The sequence below is a fragment of the Gekko japonicus genome, unplaced genomic scaffold, assembly GCF_001447785.1.
Source record: "Gekko japonicus isolate JY-2015 unplaced genomic scaffold, Gekko_japonicus_V1.1 scaffold1569, whole genome shotgun sequence".
In the NCBI taxonomy this organism is placed as follows: Eukaryota; Metazoa; Chordata; class Lepidosauria; order Squamata; family Gekkonidae; genus Gekko; species Gekko japonicus.
This window is the reverse complement of record NW_015169825.1, coordinates 54963-80064: the sequence shown is the minus strand read 5'-3', so window position 1 is coordinate 80064 and position 25102 is coordinate 54963. Positions and strand designations below refer to the sequence as shown.

General features: G+C 43.5%; 1 protein-coding gene across 1 annotated transcript in view; it reads left to right on the top strand.

Moving 5' to 3' along the window:
• The first annotated feature begins 291 nt into the window (after positions 1 to 291).
• CCDC3 (coiled-coil domain containing 3) overlaps positions 292 to 25102 on the top strand; it is a 67748-nt gene continuing 42937 nt past the window's right edge. The window contains exons 1-2 of the mRNA XM_015417238.1: positions 292 to 713; positions 7937 to 8111. Coding sequence (XP_015272724.1) covers positions 331 to 713; positions 7937 to 8111 — 558 coding nt within the window. The 5' untranslated portion in view covers positions 292 to 330. The remainder of the gene's footprint in view (positions 714 to 7936; positions 8112 to 25102) is intronic.

Here is a 25102-nt window from a genome sequence, read left to right as displayed (position 1 = left end):
TAATAATGCAGGATTCTTCCCCGGCTCCAGGACTCTTCTGTCTGAGAGCAGTGCAGTATCGGCACTAACAAGGGCTGCTCCAACTGCCACAGTCTGCATGTGAGCACACACAGCAGTGCACTGCTTTCTCCAGTTACTGCTCCACCCTTCCCCTGAAGAACAGATCTGATTGGTCAGGATCTTCACCCTGGCAAACCTGAGGCCCCCACCTCTTACCAGAGATCCTGTTTCATAAACTGAGCTTCGGATTCCTTTTAAAAAAAATTATTAAGCACTTGGGAAACTTCAGCATCTTGCTTGTGTGCAGTCAGCACACTTATCCTGCTCATCATGCTGCAGAGCCTGCTGCTGCTGCTGCTGAGCCTCCTGTGCCTTGGGACTCAGCTCCACCTCGGCCTGGCCTGTCAGCTGCCGTCCGACTGGAGACCCCTGAGTGAAAACTGCAGGGCTGAGCTGGCGGAAATCATTGTCTATGCCAAAGTCTTGGCCCTGCACCAGGATGTCTACAGCATGTACAACTACTTGCCCTGGCAGTACGAAGCCACTGAGGAGGGGCTTTTCTACTCGGCTGAGATTGAGATGCTTTGTGACCAGGCTTGGGGGAGCATGCTGGAAGTGCCCATGGGATCCAGGCTGAACCTGACAGGACTGGGCTATTTCTCCTGCCACTCCCACACAGTCATGCAAGACTACGCCTACTTCTTCTTCCTCAGGTGAGTACCTCTTGCAAGCACAGCAGTCTGTAAAGGTCATTTCCCATGTAGGATGTTGCCTGCGGCTTAAGAACACATTGAACACACTAATAACACCGCCTCACATTTATGGATTTGTCCTTTAGAATGTTCACAGCACTTCCCTTTAATAATCCCACAAATGTTTTACAAAACCCTGTAATGCGGGCCATCTTTATTATCTCCATATGGGAGACCTGATATACTCATTTTGCTACTGGGACTTCTGTATATAAGAAAGCCTGAGGTGGTACAGTTCTACTAGCTCATTCCACATAGTATGTTTTTAGTGTGGTGTAGGGGGTAGAGAAGTAATAGTCTTTGACTATGGAGACATGGGTTCCAGTCCCCATTTCAGCGTGATGCTCACTGGCTGGCCTTGGCCAGTCACTGTCTCTCAGCCTAACCTGCCTCCCAAGCCCCTCCAGGATAGTCGGTGGAAAGGAACTCTGTGGATGTTGCCCCAAACTCTCGGGAGGAAGGAATGACATGATGCAAATGTGATTAAAGGCCAACAATCTGCAATTCTGCTCTCAGTAAAGACTCTCTTCTGAACTTGCCTAAGGCAGCAATCATAATTAGATCAAAACATCAGAGTGATTCAGTTGCCAGCAAAAGGTTGTCATGACAAACCTAGAGTTTGATTTGAGTTTGTACCACTGCCTGTGAAAAACACCTTTGAACAAATGAAGAGTGTTTTTCTGTAACCATCAAATTTATTTATTTATGTAGATACTTAAGCTCCATTTTTCTCCCTAGCGAGGCCTGAAGTGGCTTCAGTTACAACACTGTCCTCCTTCCTCCATTTCATCCTCAGAACATCAACCCTGTGAAGTAGGTTAGGCTGAGAGAGAAAGTGACTGGCCCAAGGTCACCACCCAGTGAGCTTCCATGGCAGAGTGCGGATTTGAATTAGATCCCAGTCTATCACTCTAACCTCTACACCATGCAAACAATCTGCTTACAGCTGGAAAGTTACAGGAACAGTTTTCCCATCCAGATATCCCTATGCCAACTGCTTCTTGGTGCTGACTTGAAAATTTTTTACTCAATGGATTTCTCAGGGCCAAACAAATTCTCCCCCATACTTAGCATAATAAAAATAAACCACAGTACAGGAACAAAGCCATCACAATGTCACCTCAATCCAAAATTATCTGTAGAGTTTTTTTTTTTTTTAAAAATAAAACCTGGCTGTGTCATTTTCATGTGCCTTTGTTTAGACATTAGCAAATGCTTATATCTATGCCATGAAAAGCTTCATCTGCTGATTTCTGCAAATCCAGCTGCTGTTTGAAGGCAGAGAAGCTGGCCAATCATTTTTTTCTGGTCAGTTGGCAATCCTCTTCAGAAACATTTATATATCTGGCTTACACACTGGTTCTACACAGTGAATGCTTATTGTCAGAACCAATTAAATGGGTCTTTGTATGAGACATGTATGCCAAAGGAATAAGTGCCTTCTTTTTTAAAAAAAAATTGTGATTGTTGATATTATTATTTAACCATCAATATCATGACCTATAGCAGGACTGAAAGTGGCATGGTATAAACCTGATCTCATCAGATCTTGGAAGCTAAGCAGAATTGTTACTTGGAAGAGAGACTACCAAAGAAGACTCTGCAGCAGAAGACAATGGCAAACCACCTCTGCTTCTCACTTGCCTTGGAAGTCCCTTGCTGGGGTCTAGGGTTGCCAGTCTCACCTTTCCTGAGGCAGGGGGCTCCTGGCTCCTCATTGGGACTTTTTTGCCCCATGCGCTTTCTGCACACAGTGCGATGACATCACCACTAGTGACATCATCACACTAGGTCCGTGACATGGCAATGTTCTAGTGTTTGGGGCCAAAACTCTATGGTAACCATAGAGTTTCCACCAAATGCTAGAGTGTTGTCGTGCGACAACCCCCGTGTGATGACATCACTATCGGTGACATCATTACATCAGTGGCATCCCCGTGGAATGCTGCTGTTTGGGGTGGGGCTTCCCCCGCCGACCAGCTGGCTGACAGCAGTTTGGGGGGCCTCAAAATTGAAGGATGCCCTGGCCTGACCAGGGGGATATGTAAAAGTATATAGCACTGTGTATAATAGATGTATGTTCAAGGTAAATCAATGTTGTGCTTTTTTAAAAAAGGTTTTATTTATAGTTTTTCCATAATTACATACATATATCTCCCCTTGTTTAACAATTGGGGGGGGGGGGTCAACATTACAGTTTTTCTTTGTACCATTTTATGGCCTTACTAGAAATAAGGCCCGTTGTGGAAATAAATACAACGAGATCTAGAAAGAGGCTCTGGGAGAGTGCTCTGGCTTTGGGCAAACAGTGTCAGTCTGCTTTTAAAACATGAACCTGGGACCTGCACACCACCAGAATACAGCAGGTTCTATATGTAACTGACATTCCAACTGCATCTCTATCTGACATTGCACGAGGCGTGCGGGCGGGGGGGGAGAGTTTGAGGTGTGGAATGGAGTGAAGTCCAATCAGCTTCCATATGCAAAAGACCAGGTTGTCGCAGCAGTTGTGGTGTGGGCGGGACCCGGGCTTTGCCTTCTGATTGGTGGCGATATATGCTGAGGAGCAGTGCCATCAGCCATACACTAAGGGAGTGCATTTTAGAATTAGAACTTTGGCACCCACTATTCAATTATATATAAGGAGAGATGCCACTTCTGGTTAAATTTATCTTCTGTTTTTCCCGCCAAAAACATATTTAATTTATCCATTTCTATTACATCAAAAAGCTTGCTTATCAACTCTTCCATACTCGGTGTCCGTCTTCCAATTCTTTGCGATACATATTCTCGACATTGTAGCTACATATGCAATAATACATGTTTCATTATACTTAATGCCATTAGGTGTTACGTTTAGTAGAAAGATTTCTGGTTTCAATGGTAAGTCTGTTTCTGTAATATCTTTTATCAACTGTTTAGTAATTTTCCAGAATCTTTGTATTTTCTCGCATTTCCACCATATATGGAAATGCATTCCTATGTTATTTTTACACCTCCAGCAGTTCCCTGAAACATTTATATAACATTTTTGCAGCCTATCTGGCGTCCAGTGCCATCTGTATATCATTTCTATTATATTTTCTTTATACGACGTAGCTCTTAGTAATTTAATAGATTTCCATGTTTTTTCCCATTCCTCTCTCTCTACCTTACGTCCCAAATCTCTTTCCCATTTGATCATTGATGTTTTTTTCCAATCCTGCATTAATTCTTCTTTTAGTAGAAAATTATAATTTTTTTGCATCTGTTTTTCTTTGTCTCTTAGCCATATTTTATCTAATTGTGTCTCTGCCCTATAAAAATTGGACTTTTTATCTCTTGTAAATCTTGAAATTAATTGATTCCTTTCCCATATTGAGAGCTTCACGTTCATTTCTTGAAGTGATTGCCACGACTTTAGTTCATCTTTTTCATCTAATAAATTTCCATATGTTATCTTTTTTTCTTCTGTCATTAATGTTGGCATTACAAAAGCCTCCACGGGTGACACCCACTTTGGTATTTTTACGTAATACCTTTCTTTTATCTGTCTCCATATTTGCATTAGTGGTCCCCTTATTATATGATTGGAGAAGCTTTTCTTTATTTTGTCTTTGTCATACCACACATAGGCATGCCAGCCCATGTGTAGATCATAACCTTCTAATTTTAACAATCTTCTGTCTTCCAATAGCACCCATTCTCTTATCCATCCCAACGATGCTGCCTGATAATACAAATTCCAATCCGGGAAGCTTAGCCCTCCTCTAGTTTTTTTTCTCTCTCAGGAGTTTCAACTTTATTCTGGCTCTTTTCCCTTGCCAAATAAATTTCCTTATCTGTTCATTTAGATCTTCAAATAATTTTTTGTTTTTAAGAATTGGGATACATTGTGCTAGAAATAGTATACGTGGAAGTACATTCATCTTTATCGTGGATATTCTGCCCATGAACGATATTTGTAGATCTTGCCACCTTTGTAAATCTTTCTTAATTTCCTCCAATGTAACCTTATAATTATTTTCATATAGGTTGTTATTATTATTTGTAATGTTAATACCTAGGTATTTTACTTTTTTTTACTATTTCTATCTTTGTAGTTTCTTGTAATTCGTTTATCTCCTCTTTCGTACAGTTCTTTGTCACCAGTCTCGTCTTGTTGATGTTTATTTTAAGTCCAGCGACAGTACCATACTGTCTTATTATTTGTAATAAATTTTTGATCGATAGTATCGGATCTTCCAGAATAAAAACCAAGTCGTTGGCGAACACTTGCTACTTAAATTGTTCTCCTCTCATTTTTAGGCCCCTAACTTCATCGGAGTTTCTCACTATGTCATTTAAAGTCTCTAGTCCAAATATAAATAACAACGGAGAGAGTGTGCATCCTTGCCTTGTTCCTTTTTCTATAGGTATCCTTTGAGTCAGCTCTCCATTGACTATGATTTTTGCCCACTGTTCAGAATTTTGTGCTTTTTTAATGTTTAATGTTTCACCCAAACAAAACATCAAAGTGCAGGTTTACATTCTGTACAAATATTCAGACAGCACCTTGTCAGTATCACAATCACTAGACCTATGGGACTCTAGTAATTTACCCGTTTTGAATACAATCTTTTTCAAGGACTGTGATGTATATAAAGAACATAAGATGCAATAATTTTTCTTTTGTCAAGTCTCCACGGGTGCACACAAGCACCCAACAGCGCATGCGAACACTTGGGTTAAAAAAAACCCACAAACCCCGCGACAGGACATGGGCGGGTGAGATCGCGCCCGGATAATCCACCTATCTTCCGTCTCTCTAACGTGCCTAATGCTCTGTGTGACCGGGGCCTAAGATGGCCAAATCTGCTGCATCTGGCTCTTAGAAAACTATGATCATGCAGGGCCTGTAGTAGAAACAAAAGTCTTTGGAATAAGCTTTTAAACTCAAATAAAGCTTATTCCAGAGCTGAGGTCTAGAAACAGAATCAAAGGCAGATTTGAGATTGACAAATGCAGCATATAGTGAAGTTGCTCCCCTGGCTGAGTATTTCTCAAAAAGGTGCTGTAATGTCAGGCAGTGATCAAATGTAGATCTGCCTGGTCTGCAACCTGCCTGTTCAATAACCAAAATGTTTTCTTGTTCTAACCAATCTACAAAATTATTTAATAAATGTCCTGCATAAAGTTTGCTTATGATGTTTAGCGAACTGCTTGGTCTATAGTTGGATGGGTCCTTCTTCTTACCCTTTTTATAAAAAAGGGAAAACGATAGCTAAACCTCAAGACTTGGGGACCTGACCCGTGTTATCAATGTGTGTAAAGAGGGGAGCTAGGAAAGAGGCCCACCAATCCTTATTCTCTTTTAGAAGTTCTGGTGGAATGCCATCTGATCCTGGGGCCTTAGCATTTTTCAGCCACCCAATAAGTGATTCAATCTCACCAACTGTTACGGGGGACCATTTCATGGTATTTTCTAATGTTACCACCGGTGGAGAATGGACAGCATCGTTGTACATCTCTATAAAGGAAACCCATCTATCCGCAGGTGACTTAGCACCTGAGACTCTACAATTGACTAACTTCCAGAAAAGGGATGGATTTTTACTTTTGGCTGCATTGATAAGCTCTTGTCACAGTTCTCTGGAGTACTCTTTCTTTCTGTGTTTTATCAATAATTTGTACTCCTTTTTTTTTTTGACAAAAGTTGGAAAAGAATTTCTTGCTTGGCTCCCTCATCAGCTCTTCGGTATTGGTGATAGACCCTATTCAAAACAGTTTTGGCTGCAATATATCTTTGATTAAACCATGGTTTAGATAAGTTGAGGAGTTTAGCACCCTTAGCTGTAGAGGAGTGAAAGAGAAAGGGATATATATTTTGTATTAAATTTTCATATACTTCTATAGGGTCTTGAACTGCTGTCGAATACCCCAGTGCTTGACAGGAGTTCAGTAGGCTACTTGAATTAAAACATTCTTTTAAATATTGACCTAGAGTGGGGGACCATCTCACTCGGCAGCCAAACCTTTCTGTAGGTTGAACCATAATAGAGTATCTAGAGGTCAGATGAGAGTCCTCAGGATCTAAAAAAAACCCGTAAAAATAGTGGAGAGAGAATTAAAATGTATTGTATTTAGCCATAGGCCATTACAAACCAAAGATAACAGCAGAGAGGAATACTGTAAACATGAATAATGGTATAAAATTGAGTAAAATCTAAGATATTATAAAACCATAAAACCGAAGTTATAAGCAATTAATTGAATCAAAATGTACCCACTAAGATCAATATTAACTAGTTCCCATAAGAACAGCATTGGCCCGTATTTTCTTTGCAGCCAAGGCAAGTAGAGCCGTTCTATAGGATATATTGGCATTGGAATCAGCTAACAAAAATAGAATCTTCTCAGAGTCTGAATCAAAGCTTAAGTCTGATAAAATACCAGAGAGAAATTTTAACCTAGGTTGGGTATACATTGAGCATTCAAGGATATAATGGGGGAGATCCTCAATAACAGAAGAGCCACAAATACAAAAGCAGTGCTTCCTTAGGTGTTCTACTATAGCAGCCAGCTAATACGGAGGTAAGGTTGCCATCTCCAGTTTAAGAAATTCCTGGAGATTTAGAGGTGAAGCCTGCGGAGGGAAAGGACCCCAGTGGGTTATAATGCCATACAGTCTACCCTCCAAAGCAGACATTTCTCCAGGGGAATGGATTTGTGTAGTCTGAAGATGTTGTTATAGTGAGAGATCTCCAGGCCCCACTTGAAGGTTGCCAATCCTACCAGGAGGAATAACAAAGGAGTTAAGGGTACTCATACCTGACCTGGTCTTCCTAAACAGTATCAAGGTGCTGTGACATATATGACATTTATTCAAGCCTATGATCAGTAAGTGGATTAATGTCAAATACTGTTCAAAGAACTCTTGAAGAAATGGCTATTCAGAGAGACACCAAACAACCTGCTCTTTAAACAGCCTGCTTTGAAAATATAGCCATGAAATGGGTGCCAATTTAATGACCAGAAATAGTCACTGTAAGGGCATGGGCACACTGCCACATTGGGCTGCTCAAATACCTCTGGGTTATGGCCCTGGCCTGACACCATGTTCATCCAGGTGCAGGACAACAGGGGCTTAGGAGAGTGCTCTCTATGAAGATGAGATGGACCTTGCAATTAGATACCAAAGTACGATCCCTCCTTTTCTTTTTCAGAATGGATGAGAACTACAACCTCCTTCCGCACGGAGTTAATTTCCAGGATGCAATATTTCCAGATACCCAAGAAAACCGACGGCTGTTTTCGAGCCTCTTCCAGTTTTCCAACTGTACTCAAGGGCAGCACAGTCTAAACTTTGCCAGCGACTGGGAGATACAAGAGGACAACAGGGTAAGGATGTGTGGGTTCTCCCTTTTCCCCCGGCAGCCAGCCAGCCAAGCAAAGGTTACTGTATGGTCCACAGAGCCAACCCTTGCCTTTTTTTGTCTGTAGTTCTCAGGGCTTGAGCAGATTGATTGCAAAGTAACATTTTTTCTGCCTTCCTCCCCTTCACTCTAGCTGGCATGGGATGCAGCTGCCTTCAAGGTCATGGATATCTAATGTATTTTTAAATAGCATGCATTCAAACAGAGATACTATTTGTGGGAATGCTTACAACATCTGGGTTTGGTGTATTTCTTCTCCCTGCCCCAAAGCTTTAGAATCATGGAATGATGTGGGGACCCAAAAGAGAATTGCAGAGAGGGTGCATCCCTTCCCCCTCTTTGTTTCCCCCTCCAATTTGTTAACTTACCCACCTATTTACCCTATTTCTCCTATTCGCTTTATTTGTCAGCCTCTCCCCCTATTTCGCTCCTTTCACCCACTACCCTTTTCTGTCAATCTACCCCCCCAGCTCTTTTGCCCCTCACCTTTTGTCCACCAGTCTACCCAATCATTGCTGCTCTCCCCACCTACCCACTACCACTCTTGGCACTCCACTCAACCCCACGCTTGCTGCTTTCTCTACCTAGCGCCCAACATCCTTGGTGCTTCACTCATGTCCACCCTTGCTGCTCTCTCTACCTAGCCCTCAACATCTTTGGTATTTGACTCACACCCAACCTTCCTCCTCTCCCCACCTACCCCCACCACCCTTGGTGTTCCACTCACCCCCACCCTTCCTGCTCCCCCACCTAGCCCCACCATCCTTGGTGCTGCACTCACCCCCACTCTTCCTGCTCTCCCCACCTACCCCCACCACCCTTGGCACTCCACTCATCCCCCTTCCTTCTGCTCTTCCCTTCTACCCTGCACCCTCGACACTCCGCTGACCTCCACATTTTCAGGTTTTTCTATGTATACCCCTTGGCATTCACTCTCCCCACCCTTGCCCCCTTCCTTCCTAACCCCATCCTTGTCTCCACCCTCAAATCTCCTGCTGTCCCCACCTACCCCCACCACCGTTGGTGCTCCACTCACCCCCACCCTTCCTGCTGTCCCCACCTACCCCCACCACCCTTGGTGCTCCACTCACCCCCACCCTTCCTGCTCTTTCCTTCTACCCTGCACCCTTGACACTCCACTGACCTCTACATTTTCAGGTTTTCCTATGTATACCCCTTGGCATTCACTCTCCCCACCCTTGCCCCCTTCCTTCCTAACCCCATCCTTGTCTTCACCCTCAAATCTCCAGGAATTTCCCACCCTGGGGTAGGCAACACTAGCTGGGATGGAAATAGCCATAGGCACTGCTCTCTCTCTCTCAAGACAACATCAGGCATTATTCCCTCAAGTCATGGGCCACTGCATGAAAGCCAGGAGGCAGGAGGGAAGGATACCAGGGCTCATCCCCAAATCCCTTCCTCCCCAAGTCCAAGAAAGGATCTGGTGGAGAAAAGTGTTTCTTGGTGTGTTCAGAGTCTGCTTTGCCTTTTATATCTTGGGGCATAACCCCAGGTTTCCCTCATATGTGCTACTTTTAGGATTAAGGATGTTCCGCTTGAGGTCCCTGTGCTTGCTAGCTTCATGGCAGTGGATCCTGCTTAGGCTGGCACTGTTAGTCTTTTATTACCCATAGGAAACTATCCTGTTGACCAAGACCAACTGAAACTCAAAAAATAGCAGACTAGCTTTCGAGTACCACAGAGCTCTTCCTTGAGCTCAGTACTGAACACCCCTGGCACCAATAAGCCAGTGCTCTGTAAAAGGTGGGACCAAGAAGTCTGATGTTATAAAAGAGCAGTCAGGATCTCCACAACATTTTTAATTTTATAAATCCCAATCATTGAGAGCCAGAGTAATGTAGTGGTTAGAGGGCTGGACTAGGCACAGGTTCCATTGTCATGGAAGCTTGTCGTGTGACCTTGGGCCAGTCACACTCACTCAGTCTGGGGTTGCCAACCTCCAGGTGGAGGCTGGAGGTCTCCTGGAATTACATCTGATCTCTAGACTACATACATTGCTTTATTATTTCTTTTTTAAAAAGAAAACATTTATTCCACGTCTCCTGGAGAAAATGATTCCTTTGGAAGGTGGAACCCACAAAGGGCTCCACCTTCAAATTTCTGAACCCAGAGCTGGCAACCCTAACCTCTCTCACACAGGGCTGCTGTGAGGATAAAATTGAGAAGAGAACATCCGAGAGTTCTGAAAGAACTCAAATGTGAACTTGTGGATCTCCTGACAAAAATATGTAATCTCTCCTTAAAATCAGCCTCCATTCCTGAGGACTGGAAGGTAGCTAATGTCACTCCCATCTTTAAAAAGGGTTCCAGAGGAGATCCGGGAAATTACAGGCCAGTCAGTCTGACGTCGATACCGGGTAAATTGGTGGAAACCATTATTAAGGAAAGAATTAGTAGGCACATAGATGAACAAAACCTATTGAGGCAGACTCAACATGGGTTCTGTAAGGGAAGATCTTGTCTCACTAACCTATTAATGTTCTTTGAGGGGGTGAACAAACATGTGGACAAGGGGGATCCAATAGATATTGTTTACCTTGACTTCCAGAAAGCTTTTGATAACGTTCCTCATCAAAGGCTCCTAAGTAAGCTCAAAAATCATGGGATAAAAGGATAAGTCCTTTTATGGATCAAAAACTGGCTAATTAATATAAAACAGAGAGTGAGTATAAATGGGCAGTTCTCTCAGTGGAGGGGGGTAAGCAGTGGGGTACTGCAGGGATCAGTACTTGGTCCACTGCTTTTTAACTTGTTCATTAATGATTTGGAGTTGGGAGTAAGGAGTGAAGTGGCTAAATTTGCGGATGATACGAAGTTGTTCCGGGTGGTGAAAACCAGTGAGGATTGTGAGGCACTCCAAAGGGATCTGTCAAAGTTGGGCGAGTGGGCGTCAACATGGCAAATGGGGTTCAATGTGGCCAAGTGCAAGGTGATGCACATTGGAGCCAAAAATCCTAACTATAAATACACGTTGATGGGGTCTGAACTGGCAGAGACAGATCAAGAGAGAGATCTTGGAGTTGTAGTAGATAACTCACTGAAAATGTCGAGACAGTGTGTGACTGCAATAAAGAAGGCCAATGCTATGCTGGGGATTATTAGGAAGGGTATTGTAAACAGATCAGCCAATATCATAATGCCCCTATATAAATCAATGGTGCGACCTCATCTGGAATACTGTGTGCAATTCTGGTCACCACACCTTAAAAAGGATATTATAGCTTTGGAAAAAGTGCAGAAAAGGGCAACTAGAATGATAAAAGGGTTGGAACACTTTCCCTATGAGGAAAGGTTAAGGTGCTTAGGGCTCTTTAGCTTGGAGAAACGACGACTGAGGGATGACATGATTGAGGTTTATAAGATTATGCATGGGAAAGAGCAGGTAGAGAAAGAGGTACTTTTCTCCCTTTCTCACAATACAAGAACTCGTGGGCACTCCATGAAATTGCTGAGCGGTCGGGTTAGAACAGATAAAAGGAAGTACTTCTTCACCCAAAGAGTGATTAACACTTGGAATTCACTGCCACAGGAAGTGGTGGCGGCTACAAGCATGGACGGCTTCAAAAGGGAATTAGATAAGCATATGGAGCAGAGGTCCATCAGTGGCTATTAGCCACAAGGTATAGATAGGGACTCTGGGGCAAGTGATGCTCTGTCATCTTGGTGCTTGGGGGGGTCAACAGTGGAATGGCTTCTAATGTCCTGGCCCCACTGGTGGACCTCCTGATGGCACTGGTATTTCTGGCCACTGTGTGATACAGAGTGTTGGACTGGATGGGCCTTTGGCCTGATCCAACATTGGCATCTCTTATGTTCTTATGTTCTTAACAATGTAAGCTGCTTTGGGGTACCCATTGAGGAGACAGGTGGGGCATAAATGAAGAAGATAAATAAAAATAATCACCGTCTTCTAGGTACTGGGGTCCAGAACCTTAACAAAACAATCATGTCTCAATACCAGTATATATCTAAATATGAGCAGTCAAAAGATTGCATCACTGTTATTTCAGAACAGGCAGGATTTTAGCAATTTCAGGGAATTAGCAGCTAAAGACACGGGATTCTGTTGTAGTCTAGGCGACAGCGCTTCCTAGAGCTCCACTGAGCTCACTGGTCTTACTTCTTTGTAAACACATTCAGTACTGCATTAGGCGTCATCTTCCACGTCACAACTCTGTTAAATTAACTGAAACGTTGAAGGGAGACTGTAATGAAGGGCAAGGAAAATTCTCTTCCTCCTCCCCCACAACATAGGTCATGTTTCTTTTTAGGTAATTCTAATGCACCCTGATCAGATCTTGGAAGCTAGCAGGGTCCACTACAGTTAGTATTACTACCAAGGAAATCCAGGGTTGCTATGCAGAGGCAGGCAGTGGCAAATCACCTCCATTTGTGTGCTGCCTTGAAAACTCTACGGGGGGTCAACATAAGTCAGCTGCAACTTGACAGCACTTTCCACCACCAATTCAGGTCCCTGATGCAGTGCAGTCCCCATGTATGTTCATGTGAAAGTAAGTCCCACTGAGTTCAATGGGGCTTCTCGGAAATAAGTGTGTCCAGGATTTCAGCCTTTGAAAAACCTCTGATGGGCAGCTGTTTTACAAGGCAGCAGCACTGCCGTTGAAGCGACAAGCTGGTGACAAGAGCAGCAGTGTCCTAACTGTACTAACATATTTGGGAGGAGAGAGGGAAGCCTTTCACTAGGCGGGCTCTTTTTGTAGCAGGTACTCATTTGCATATTAAGCGACACGCCCCTAATGTAGCCAATCCTCCAAGAGCTTACAGTAGCTCCTGTAAGAAGAGCACGCTCTCCCTGGAAACTAGCTTGGGATTACTCTCTCGATCAGTCTTAAGGGGTTGTTCTTTTAGCTGAGGGGGTGGTTGTTGTTGAATCATGTGTGACATGGGCCCCGGTCACACGGGCCGGATATCGCGGGGGGGGGGAGGCGTGGCTGTTTGCCCCGGAGCAAACTACCGCGCGGCCGCTGGATCAAACGTCCCGCCGACGTCCCGTGGTTCGGGGGGAGGTGCCGATCATATGTCGATCCTGCGGTGCCGCAAAGAAGCGGCGGGGCGGGGGTTGTGGTTTTTTAAAAACAAAACGAAGTGTGCACATGTGCCGTTGGGTGCTTGTGCGCATCCCATGGAGACTTAAAAAAAACACCTTTTCGTGACGGGACATGGGCGGGCGCCGGATGCCACGAGCTACCACTGGAAACGTGATCAGACGCCCGCCCTTGCCCCGCGGTTTCCGGAAACTAGTACCTCGGAGGTACTCGTTTTTTTACGGCGCATCTTCGGCGTGAAGCCTCGGGTTTGCCATGGGAGCTCTACGCTTCCCAGATGTTGCGGTTTGATCACGCCCGGAAAATCCGCCTATCTTCCGTCTCTGTAGCGTGGCTAATGCTCCGTGTGACCGCAGCCATGGTTGGCCAACTTTGCTTTTGATTTTATGCTCATATTCTATTTTCTTGTTGTTGAAAGAAGAAGAGTTGTTTTTTGTATCCCGTTTTTCTCTACTCAAAGGAGTCACAAAGCAGCTTACAATCGCCTTCCCTTCCCCTCCCTACAACAGACACCCTGTGAGCAGTGTTCCCTCTAAGCTGAGTTAGTATGAGCTAGCTCACAGTTTTTTAGCCTCTGGCTCACACATTTTTGTCTTAGCTCAGGAAGGATGGCTCCAGAGCTAACTAATTTATGCAGTAGCCAAATTGCTCGCTCACAACTTTAATGCCAGTAACTCACAGAGTAGAATTTTTGCTCACAGGACTCCACAGCTTAGAGGGAACAATGCCTGTGAGGTACGTGGGGCTAAGAGAGTTCTGAGATAACTGTGGCTTGCCCAAGGCTGTATGTGGAGGAGTGGGGAATCAAACCCCGTTTTCCAGATTAGCGTCTGCCACTCTTAACCACTACACTATGCTGACTCTCAAAGTCACTTTGTATGAAGCAGACTGTGGGATACATTTTTTTTTGTTTTTGTTTTGAAGTATCTGCGCTCTAGAGCTGAATCTGGCCCTGGAGTATTTGGGAATATTTGTTCTCTGATGTAACTTCTAGTTTGGCCCTCAGTGGGGGACAGGATCTCTCCATGATTCTCAGCCCTGGCCTGTTCCTCCCTATGGTACATGCCATAATCTGTCTTGATTCATCTGTACCATATCACACTAATCCCTTCTTAGTTCTTTGGATAATAGATCAGCACAGCTATCTGTATTTTAGTAGGGCTTTAATTAATTGTTATTTATTCTACAAAAGCTTTTTTTTTTTTGCCATAAAAGTCACAGCTGACTTATGGTGACCCCATAGTGTTTTCAAGGCAAGAAACATTCAGAAGTGGTTTGACATTGCCTGCCTCCATGACACAACCCTGGTATTCCTTGGAAGTCTCCATTCCAAGTACTAGCCAGGGTCAACCCTACGTAGCTTCCAAGATCTCTTGAAATCAGGCTAGCCTGGGCTATCCAGATAAGGGCTACAAGAACGTATGCTGGAATAAAACCTTGGTCATCTGTTTATTTTTGATGCAATTAAGTAAGACTGGTACTGTGCTGGAAGCATGTTGAAGCTTTTAAGTGTGTCGAGTTGTTGTGGTCAAGTTTAGCATTGCAGTTCCTAATTTTAAGATAAATTGATTTATTTATTCTGTATATCTCTTACTTCTGGGAATAGATGGTATCCAAGGAAGACTCTACACAGTATATTGAGTTTGATAATCTTCATTGTCTGTCATTTGTGAGAGTAGGCTTCTGCTATCACTGTGAAAGCAGTCAGTATATACTATTCCATATGTGCATTTGATCATGTTTATAGCAATCCTGAAACATATTACTTAACACTGAATTATTTAGAGATTTATGCATGGCTGTCCTGTGCTGACTCATAACTAGGGTTGCTTGCCAACAGCCTTGGAGAAAAATGTCCTGTCCACTTAACAGGGGCTTAAAGGGAAGTTATTTACCAGGTGATTTTATCTCCCTCCATGCCATAAGAACAAGGGGCTTCCAGTTCCCTTACTCTCTCAGTTGTGGTCAGGAGGTCCTGGTGGAGCGTCACAATCTTATCTGCGAAATAACTTGCAAATGACTCAGAGCCAATAGCCAATTCCCCACTATTTGGTCTGCCCTGGGGCAGAGTCATAATAGACCAAATAATTCTAAATAACTGAGTTGCGTGTGAGCTTGCAGATGCCATGGAGGCCGCATAGAAATCTTCTATGCAGCCTTCACAGCCATCTCATAGGCTTTCATAAACATCCTATACAGTGTTTGTGATGCTTCATCACAAGCATGCTGCCACTTTCGCTCTAGCTGTCGTAGCTCTTGCTTCATCCCCTGCAGCTCCATGGTATGCCATGGTGTTGCTTTGGGACAAAGGTGTAGAGGGTGCTGGGGGGCAATCTTGTCAATGGCTTCAGAGACCCAGTTTTCCCAGTCCTCCACCAGCTCATTTAATGAACCACCAGGGGGCATTGGATCCCACAATGTGATATGCTTCTCAGCAGCATCCTACACTCTCCAATAGCCAGCAGAAGGGCTATGCCTACCCAATTTTAAAACCCACACAACTTGTCTCAGTCGCTCCTTCCAACCAGATACCCCACTCACCTCCCTCTGTCTATCTACGGTAATTAGCCCAGCTGTTACAGCAGATAAACCAATTGAATTGATTAAGTAAACAAAACACAAACCAACATAATCAATTCCAGGATTTTAGTCTAATTTGATCAATGGACCAGATAATCTCAATTAATCAGTGGGGGAAAATTTAGGCTGGGGAAAAATATTAACATAAATCATTCACTACCCTCCCTCTAACCTCCCCACCCCCACCGTATTAACACTATCTAATAATTGATTAATTAATACTATATACATATCCAATGTAATCAATTTAAATACAGCCAATCACATCCATCAATCAAACTAACCATCTAATTTGCAGAGGGGCGTAACATATAAAGCCAAAAAGTCTAAAAATTCTGCATGGGGTATTTAATTTCATCTCTACCAGACCAAGTCCTACAATCGCGGAGATCTGCCACTCCTAGGCCCATTGCATTTCTCGTGCCCCTATCTGACCCCTGATGGTGAGTCTTAAGAGTCGGTGGCAGGCTCGGTGGAACAGCGACAGCAAGCCCAGGGATCTTCCTCCACAACTGCCCGTTCTCAGAACAGAAGGGGGAACAGTCAAGTGCTTTGCAGATACTAGCAGGGACAAGCATTCCAAGTTCCTCCACGCAGTCACTCAGCCCCAAGATTCCCCCCAGGCTGGTCATCACATCTATGGCCCATGTCTCTCCAACTCCAGCCTGGAGGAGACCAGACCCAGCTGACTGAAACCAGAAAAAGGAGAATTGAAAGGGATGGTAGCCATGAGAAACTTCAGAAGTGCTTTGGCAATCATCAGCGGACAACCTAGTGCTGCAATTGCATTTTATGTTCAAAAACAACCACTACAAATCAGGTGAGAAAAAAAGATGTGAAGACAACAGGGAAAACACTGGAATACAACAGATAACCAACAATATAATTGGATTCTCTGTTTAAACTGAGTGAATAGAAGTGCCATTCTAAGCAGAGTTACATCCTTTTAAATCTATTGAAGACAGTGACTTAGAAGAGTGTAACTATGTTTAGGATGGCACTGTGAGTCATGGCAACTGTGAGTCATGGCGGTTTCATACAAAATTGCTAGCATAGAAGCACCCTGTTTTTGCTTCCTGCCAATGTGCCTTACTTCTATATCATAATCATTATCAAGATGTTTCTAATATCACATATAGGGACCTGTGGTATGATATCAAAGTCAAACGCCAGAGTAATTCTTGACTAATGAAGAACCCCCCTCCCCCACAGCACTGGTAATGGGTGTGGAATGTTTAAAAAATAATTTTCAGAGTACAATAGAGATGACAAAATCTTCATTCAGGATCCTCGTATTTTAGCCCTCCTCAGTTCTGCCCCTATTCCCAACCCCCCCCCCCCAGTGTATCCTTTCCCCATTCATATATATATTCTAATATACTAATTCTGTCATTTCTGGAGATGTGACTGAGGTGATAGACAGGCACCAGGAAAGCCCAATAATGGTTGGATTTTGGAAGGAAGGACGTGGAAGTACAGCTTTGGTAGAGGAAACTAATTGGACATGGTCTTTGAAGTGCTTGTTTTTTGGGATATCGCAGCTATATGCTGCCAAAAAAGGGTACAGACCAGCAGAGTAGCAGCCATTTTGTGTAAAAGAAAAGTGAAAACTGAATTTGTGATGATGGTGAAAACAGCAACTACTCGATGTTGGTATCTTCCAAAATCTCAGAAACTGCAAATAACAGTACCCCCAAATTTATTACATTTTATAGCTTGTTATTATTTCAGAGCCAATGTCATGAGGTTGAATGTTGGAAACGGCAAATACCATCTTCAGGACAGATAAACTTACACAATTTTTTCCTGAAAATGAAACCCGTACCTCTTAATTCTAAAATTGTTGTCTAGGACTGTGAGCAGTATTTTCCCATAACTTCATTTCTGGATCTTAATAACGTAATTACTGGATACATTATACACCCGTTTAAGTCACAGCCTGGAAACTGTGTACACAGCACCTCAAAGAAGAAACAAGACACAGTCTGAGGTTCACCAGGGATTTGTGCCTCTTTTTTTCTTTCTTATTTAAGAATAATATATGTTGTAACTTTAATGGTAGGATAAATAATTATGGAATTGCTATTAGTTGTAATACATTTCTCTTGTAATGCTACAGGCTTGAAACCTTTTTTATATTGCTAACTTCTGTTCAGAAAGATTCAGTTCTAGAAATTAGAAATCTACTGCAGATCATTCTCAGCAGCATCCTAACATAACTATGTTTCACAGGGTTGCTTGATGGAAAGAGAGTGAAACTGTGATGAAATCTGCCTAAGCGGGTAGCATAAATGCCACCAATATTACAGTGATATGCTTCTCCCTTTGTTCCTTAACTAAAACCCTTCCAAGAGCTATACTTACATTTAAAAATGCAATCAATCAATGTTAGCAACAACTGAGCTCTTCTCACAAATGCATGGAATCTGCACAGCTCAGAACGCCTGTCCACATACCAGCAATATAGTTGCATGTTTCCTTTTGTGAAGGCAGCATTTATTTATATCACTGTCTGCTTTCACAGATAGAGGTAATTAAAATGTATGGGATTGCTCAATCCAGTTCTTCCCACAGAATGTTGCTGGAGGCATTAATATTGCAGATGGTTTGTAATGCTGGTGTAAAAAGTACTTTGACTAGAATGCTAACTTGCTTTACAAACAGCTCCTTTGCAATTTTGATTCTGCACCAATTTGTTATTTCTTACCTTTGCATTCTACCTTTTCTCCAAGGAGCTTAAGGTGGCCTATGAGCAGTGTTCCCTCTAAGCTGAGTTAGTGTGAGCTAGCTCACAGTTTTTTAGCCTCCGGCTCACAGATTTTTGTCTTCGCTCAGGAAGGACGGCTCCAGAGCAAACTAATGTATCCAGGAGCCAAAGCGCTGGCTCACAACTTTAATGCCCGTAGCTCACAAAGTAGATTTTTTCCTCAGCAGACTCCACAGCTTAGAGGGAACATTGCCTATGAGTACACTGTCCCAGTTTAATCCTCACAGCTCTGTGAGGGAGACTGAACTAGGTTTCCCTCCTAATAAATGTCATGGAATGCAAATCATTATTCCACATTGGCAGGAACAGACAGTGGTCAGATGGGGCTCCAAGGGCTCTGTTCCACTAGCAGAAGCACTTTCCACTACGCCAGAGCTATTTTTGAGCAGGAACACACAGGAACGGAGTTCTGGCTGCCTTCCGAGTTGGCCACGCCCAGCAGGAGCTCATTAGCATAACAGGCCACACCCAACAGCAGAAACTTCTTAGGATTAGCTACATTAGGGGTGTGTGGCCTTACATGCAAAGATGTTCCTGCTACAAAAAAAGCCCTGGGTTTTGACAACAAACAAGGTAAACAGAATAAGAAGCAAAAGGTGGGTGTGGCTGGATGACCACACTTCTGGTAACATGGGGTGCGTGGCCTAATTTGCTAATGAGCTGTGCTGTCATGGGTGTGGCCTAATATGCTAATGTGTTTCTGCTGTTGAGTGTGGCCTAATATGCGAATTAGTTCCTGCTGGGCTTTTTCTACAAAAAAAGCCCTGCCACTACCTAAAGCGCTTCCCCTCTTGTCTCAGGGGAAGACTCCATCTTCATAATCGATCCATGGACTCCAACCCATTCACATACAGAGAACAATACAGACTCAACAGCAACATGCAACAACATTTTGACAAGACACTTTGGCTCGTTACCCATGCACATCTTACTGCAAATTTTCAGAGCAGTAAGCCTTTAATCTTGATTTTGGATTCTGTACCCACCTTACACACCTTTCTTTTTCATCCAGTGTATTTATTCTGCAGCTACAATATTAAAAAATGCACTTTTCTAAATCAGGGTGGAACGTCACTTGTGACGTGTGGGAGGTGGCATCCAAAGTTTTTTTAAAAAATTACACAATTGCCCTATCACAGAGTTTAGCATCAGAGACATCCTTCAATATGCAGTTCATTTGTGGAAGTCCACCGGTGCCCATCAACTCATCTCTGCATTGTGACACTGATCATTGGGTCGTGTACTGAATGGGCTGTGCCACATGAAATGGGGCTGCACTGGATAGATGTGAGCTCTTTGTTAGACTGAGTTAGACCTTTGTCTCTTTCCACTCAAAATTGCAGGGGATCTCCAGGGTCTCAGGCAATGCCTTTAATCCTTCATGGATAATGCCTTCACTGTAGATGCCAGGGATTGAACCAGGCACCCTCTGCATGCCAGGCACATGCTGTACCACTGAGCCATGGGCCTTTCTGACCAAAGCAGGCACAATGTGCCAACTGCTGCTTAAATGAAAGCTACTAAAAATTCCAGCTAATTCACTTGCCTAAGTTAAAATTCAGCAGCCTCCAGAGAAGTTGGCCCACAGGCACTTCACACTAACCAATACTTAGCTCCTGAAGTGTTTGCAATTTGCAGAGCCAGCCAAATGGATAACTACTGTGGAGCACTCAAGCACACATACCAATGTTCCAGCTTCAACGGGTTAATTGGAAACCCTTTCTTAAGCCAAGGGGGAAATAATGACATGCTGTTTCCTTGCTTAAAGCTGTTGGTAACTATCCAAAGCTGCTGTTTTAACACATCCTGCCAAATGCACTGAGTCATTCAGGGGCTCCTGGCAGGATCTGCTGTATTGCAGATTCACTGTTGGCATCCTATCCATGTATATGGGTCTAATTCATACAAATCAGGCTTGCTTTTAATCACTGCAGAGGGTGGGGGAGTTGAGAAAGCCGCAAATGGCAATGGACATGTTTGTGAGAATGGGGTTTATTTCAAAGTATTCGGTCTTTCCCTTCTAAATGCCACTTCTATGTCTCCCACTAGCCCAGCACCTGGCTACCAGGAGGACAGTTAACTGCTTTGTGCACCCTTGTGGGAATAGTCGCTTGCCAACCCTCTCCTTGGAGCTTTCATTAAATAGTGTGTCTGAAATGGTTGGAGGTCTATGTGGTACAGAGAACCACTACCAGCATCAGATGTTTAAAGTATTTATTAAAAAGAAAATGTTCACAAGCATATTTTTAGCACAGCACCAGATCTGAGCAAGGGAAAACAAAAGGAATTGGAAGAAAACACAGATCCTCTGTCCCTCGACTATACATACCCTAAATAATGGAAAAATAGGACAGGCTCTTTAACTTAGCTTTTCTAATTCCCTACAGAGTTCCATTATCTTTAGGTTTGCAACAGCTCTCTAGGCCAGCTGCATGGTCAAAGATGGCTGCCTGCTTGCAGACCAGAGCTCAGTATCTTCCTCAGCCAAGCAGCCCAAGAAAAAGAAACCAACTTCCTCTTGCAAGGAAATGTTATTAACTCTGTGTCTCCATCCACTTGATCCTGTCAGCCCAGGTCAAGGCTTCTTTTCCTGTTGTCTCCAGGAAACTGCTTCCTGAAGCCTATCTAGCATTTTACACCTCCAGGGGGAAGTCTGAGCCTCCCATTGTCTCTTGCTAGCACCATTAGCATTTCTTTAGAGGTGCGCCTGGAAAACCATTGACAGATTTCCTCCTTCCCAGACTGTAGGGGGAAAAACCTTTTAAAATGCGAAGTGGAGGTTTGCTGCTTGCCAGCCTCCCTCCAGGACAAAATGCATTTCTTCACAGTCAGTTATCTCCCTAACTATTTAAAAAGACCAGAAGTTCTAGCACAACTTTTTGCTTCCAACAGTAGTCAACCAGATGCTCCATTGGCAGTTAAAAGCAAGGCCCATGGAGACAGTTATCCCCAACAGCTCCTGGTACCCTAAAGCTATACTACCTCTGTTGACCATGCAGAGTATCCTTCTAGTTTGACAGCTAACTGCTATTGATAGACTGATCTTCCATGTAGTCTTCAAAGCCATCACTATGTTCTAACTAACTGCTTCTATTCGCATATCTAGACCACGTCACTTGGCCCTCTACTCTTCACCCTGAGATCCAGTAAGGTTCAGAGACACTGGCCAAAGCAGCACTGTCAGTACTGTGACTGGCTAGAGATTTGGCCCTTCATGGGCCAAGCCCATTTAGTGCTATTTTTCTATTGTTCTTTGCCACCTCAGTGTTTGTCCTTTCATCCTATCCATGCCAGGAACATGGGGCTAGTTCTGGGGCCAAGCTGTTTAAGGGTCTTCTTGGGGTGGCATGAGGAGAGCAATAGCATACTGGATTTGTTTCAAGGTGCTGGTTTTGACCTTTAAGGCCCTTTATGGTCAGGGTCCAGCATACCTAAGGGACCACCTTTCCCCATATGTTCCCCAGAGAGCACTGTATTCAGGGACCCAAAATCGTTTGGCCCTCCCAGACCCCAAAGATGCCAGGCTGGTGATAACCAGGGCCAGGGCCTTCTCCATGGCAGCTCTATACTGGTGGAACTAGCTCCTGAAAGAGATCAGGGCCCTGTGGGACCTCTTACAGTTCTGCAGGGCCTGCAAGATGGAGCTCTTCCACCACACCTTTGATTAGGAGCCACAGTAAACATCTGAGAAGTGACCCTGTGCCCTGTCCTACAACTCACAGTCTGGGTCCACCGCACATACAAACAGATCAGCTGAGCTGGTGTAAGACTATCACCTAAAAATACTGTTTAGTCTGAAATTTCTGCTCTCGGACTTTATTTGAACCCTGTTCCAGCACTTTAGAGTATTAATCTTAATTGTTATGGGTTTTATGAATGATTTTAATTGTATTTATATATGTGTTTTTATGTTAAGCCACCCTGAGCCTTTCTAAGGCCCATTTGACTTCACACTCCAGGATGTCTGGCTCGAGGTCAGTGATCACACCATCGTGGTTGTCAAGGACATTGAGATCCTTCTTGTATAGTCGTTCTGTGTATTCTTGCCATCTCTTCCTAATCTCTTCTGCTTCTGTTAGGTCCCTACCGTTTTTGTCCTTTATCATGGCCAGCTTTGCACAGAAGGTTCCCTTGATTTCTCCAATTTTCTTGAAGAGATCTCTAGTCCTTCCCATTTTGTTGTTTTCCTCTATTACTTTACATTGCTCATTCAGGAAAGCCTCCTTATCTCTCTTTGCTGTTCTCTGGAAATCTGCATTCAGTTGGGTAAATCTTTCCTTTTCACCTTTGCCTTTTGCTTTCCTTCTTTACTCAGCTATTTGTAAAGCCTCATCTGGCAGCCACTTTGCTTTATGCATTTCTTTTTCTTTGAGATGGTGCTGATTGCTGCCTCCTGTACAGTGTCACAAAACTCCGTCCATAGTTCTACAGGCACTCTGTCTATCAAATCTAGTCCCTTAAACCTATTCTTCACCTCCACTGTATATTCATAAGGGATGTGATTTATGTCCAACCTGAATGGCCTAGTGGTTTTCCCAACTTTCTTCAGTTTAAGCCTGAATGTTGCAATGAGTAGCTCATGATGTGAGCCACAGTCAGCTGTGGGTCTTGTTTTTACTGACTGTATAGAGTGTCTCCATCTTTGACTGCAAATGATATAATCAATCTGATTTTGGTGTTGCCCATCTGGTGATGTCCATGTGTAGAGTTGCCTTTTAGGTTGTTGGAAGAGGGTGTTTGCTATGACCAGCGTGTTCTCTTGACAAAACTCTGTTAGCCGTTTCCCGGCTTCATTTTGTTCTCCAAGGCCAAACTTGTCTGTTATTCCAGTTACCTTTTGACTCCCTACTTTAGCATTCCAGTCCCCTATAATGATAAGGACATTGTTGTAGGTCTTCATAGAACCGGTCCACTTCAGCCTCTTCTGTGTCAGTGGTTGGGGCATAGACTTGGATCACTGTGATGTTGAATGGTTTGCCTTGGATTCGGACCAAGACCATTCTGTCGTTTTTGAGATTGTATCCCATTACTGCCTTCTGCACTCTCTTGTTGACTACAAAGGCCACACCATTTTTTCTACAGGATTCTTGACCAGCACATAGTACACCGAGTTCTTTGCAGCATTGGACTTTCCTTTCACAATCAGACACATCCACAGCTGAGCATCCTTTCGGCTTTGGACCAGCTGCTTCATTCTTTCTGGGGTTGCTTGTACTTGCCCTCTGCTCTTCCCCAGTAGCATATTGGACACCTTCTGACCTGAAGGGCTCATCTTCCGGTGTCATATCTTTTAGCTTTTTGTTACTGTCCATGGGGTTTTCTTGGCAAAGATACTGGAGTGGGTTGCCATTTACTTCTCCAGTGGATCACATTTTGTCTGAGTTCTCCACTGTGGCCTGTCCATCCTGGGTGGCCCTCCACGGCATCGCCTGCAGCCTCATTGAACCATACAAGCCCCCTTCCCCACGTCAAGGCAGTGATTCATGAGAGAGCTTAGAAAGGTATAACTCTGCTTAGGGGGGCGGTTGAAATTAATCAAGAAAATCAACAGCAGTTTCCCCCCCAATACCAACATATCTGACCCAGCTTCAAATCCCCACTCTGCCATGGAAGCTTGCTGGGTGACCTGTGGGGCCAGCCACACATTCTCAGCTTTATATCCGGATGCCGAAAGAAGGCCGCCATTGTTTATTGTGTACTGTACTGCTAGCACTTTGCACTTTGTTGTGTTTTTAATTGTTTTATCTGTTTTAATATTTTTACAATGTATTTTTATATATGACTGTAAGCCACCCTGAGCCAGCCTTCAGGGGGAGGACGGGATATAAAATAAATTAATTAATAAATTAACCTGCTTCACAGAATAGTCATTACTAGGAGGATATGGGGTGGGTTCTGGTCACCACATAGTGTTAGACATCTGCTTTGGCCCTAAGATACACAGGCTTCAGGTTTGGGTAATGTCAAAATGCCCTCAGACCTGGTTCTCATTTTGTACTGTTTCCTATAAATTTATATAAAAAGATCTTTGTGATATGCTTATTTAAGGAAAAGCACATGTTTATTCTTTTAACCGATTGTTAGGTCAAAATAGACTTTAAAACGTGGCTCTCATAGCTCTGCCCCTGTCCTGATTTGTCCTCTTTTTCCATTTTTTGTTTTACCACTTTCAAGTGCCTAGATTTTGCAAAAACAAAGAATGCAGCCAAGATGCTGAAGTTATGCGACTTGCTCTTAACTGAGGACAACAGGAAAAGGAAATTACTTGGGGGTTAAACTGGAAAATGTCCTCTAATAAACTGTCGTCCAAGTTTTTAAGAGGTTCCGTCTGTATCTTCCATTAGAGGTTCCTTATGTGTGCCAAGCTGGATTGCAAGATGTTTAAATAAACATCAAAATACATAGAGCAGGTTAAAATATGCCTGGGGATGAAAGATCACATCTTCCATAAGCCATAAATGGCATTGCAGGTCCTGTTTACTGATATCTGGGTGGATTTCAGTTGTTTTCAGACACATAATA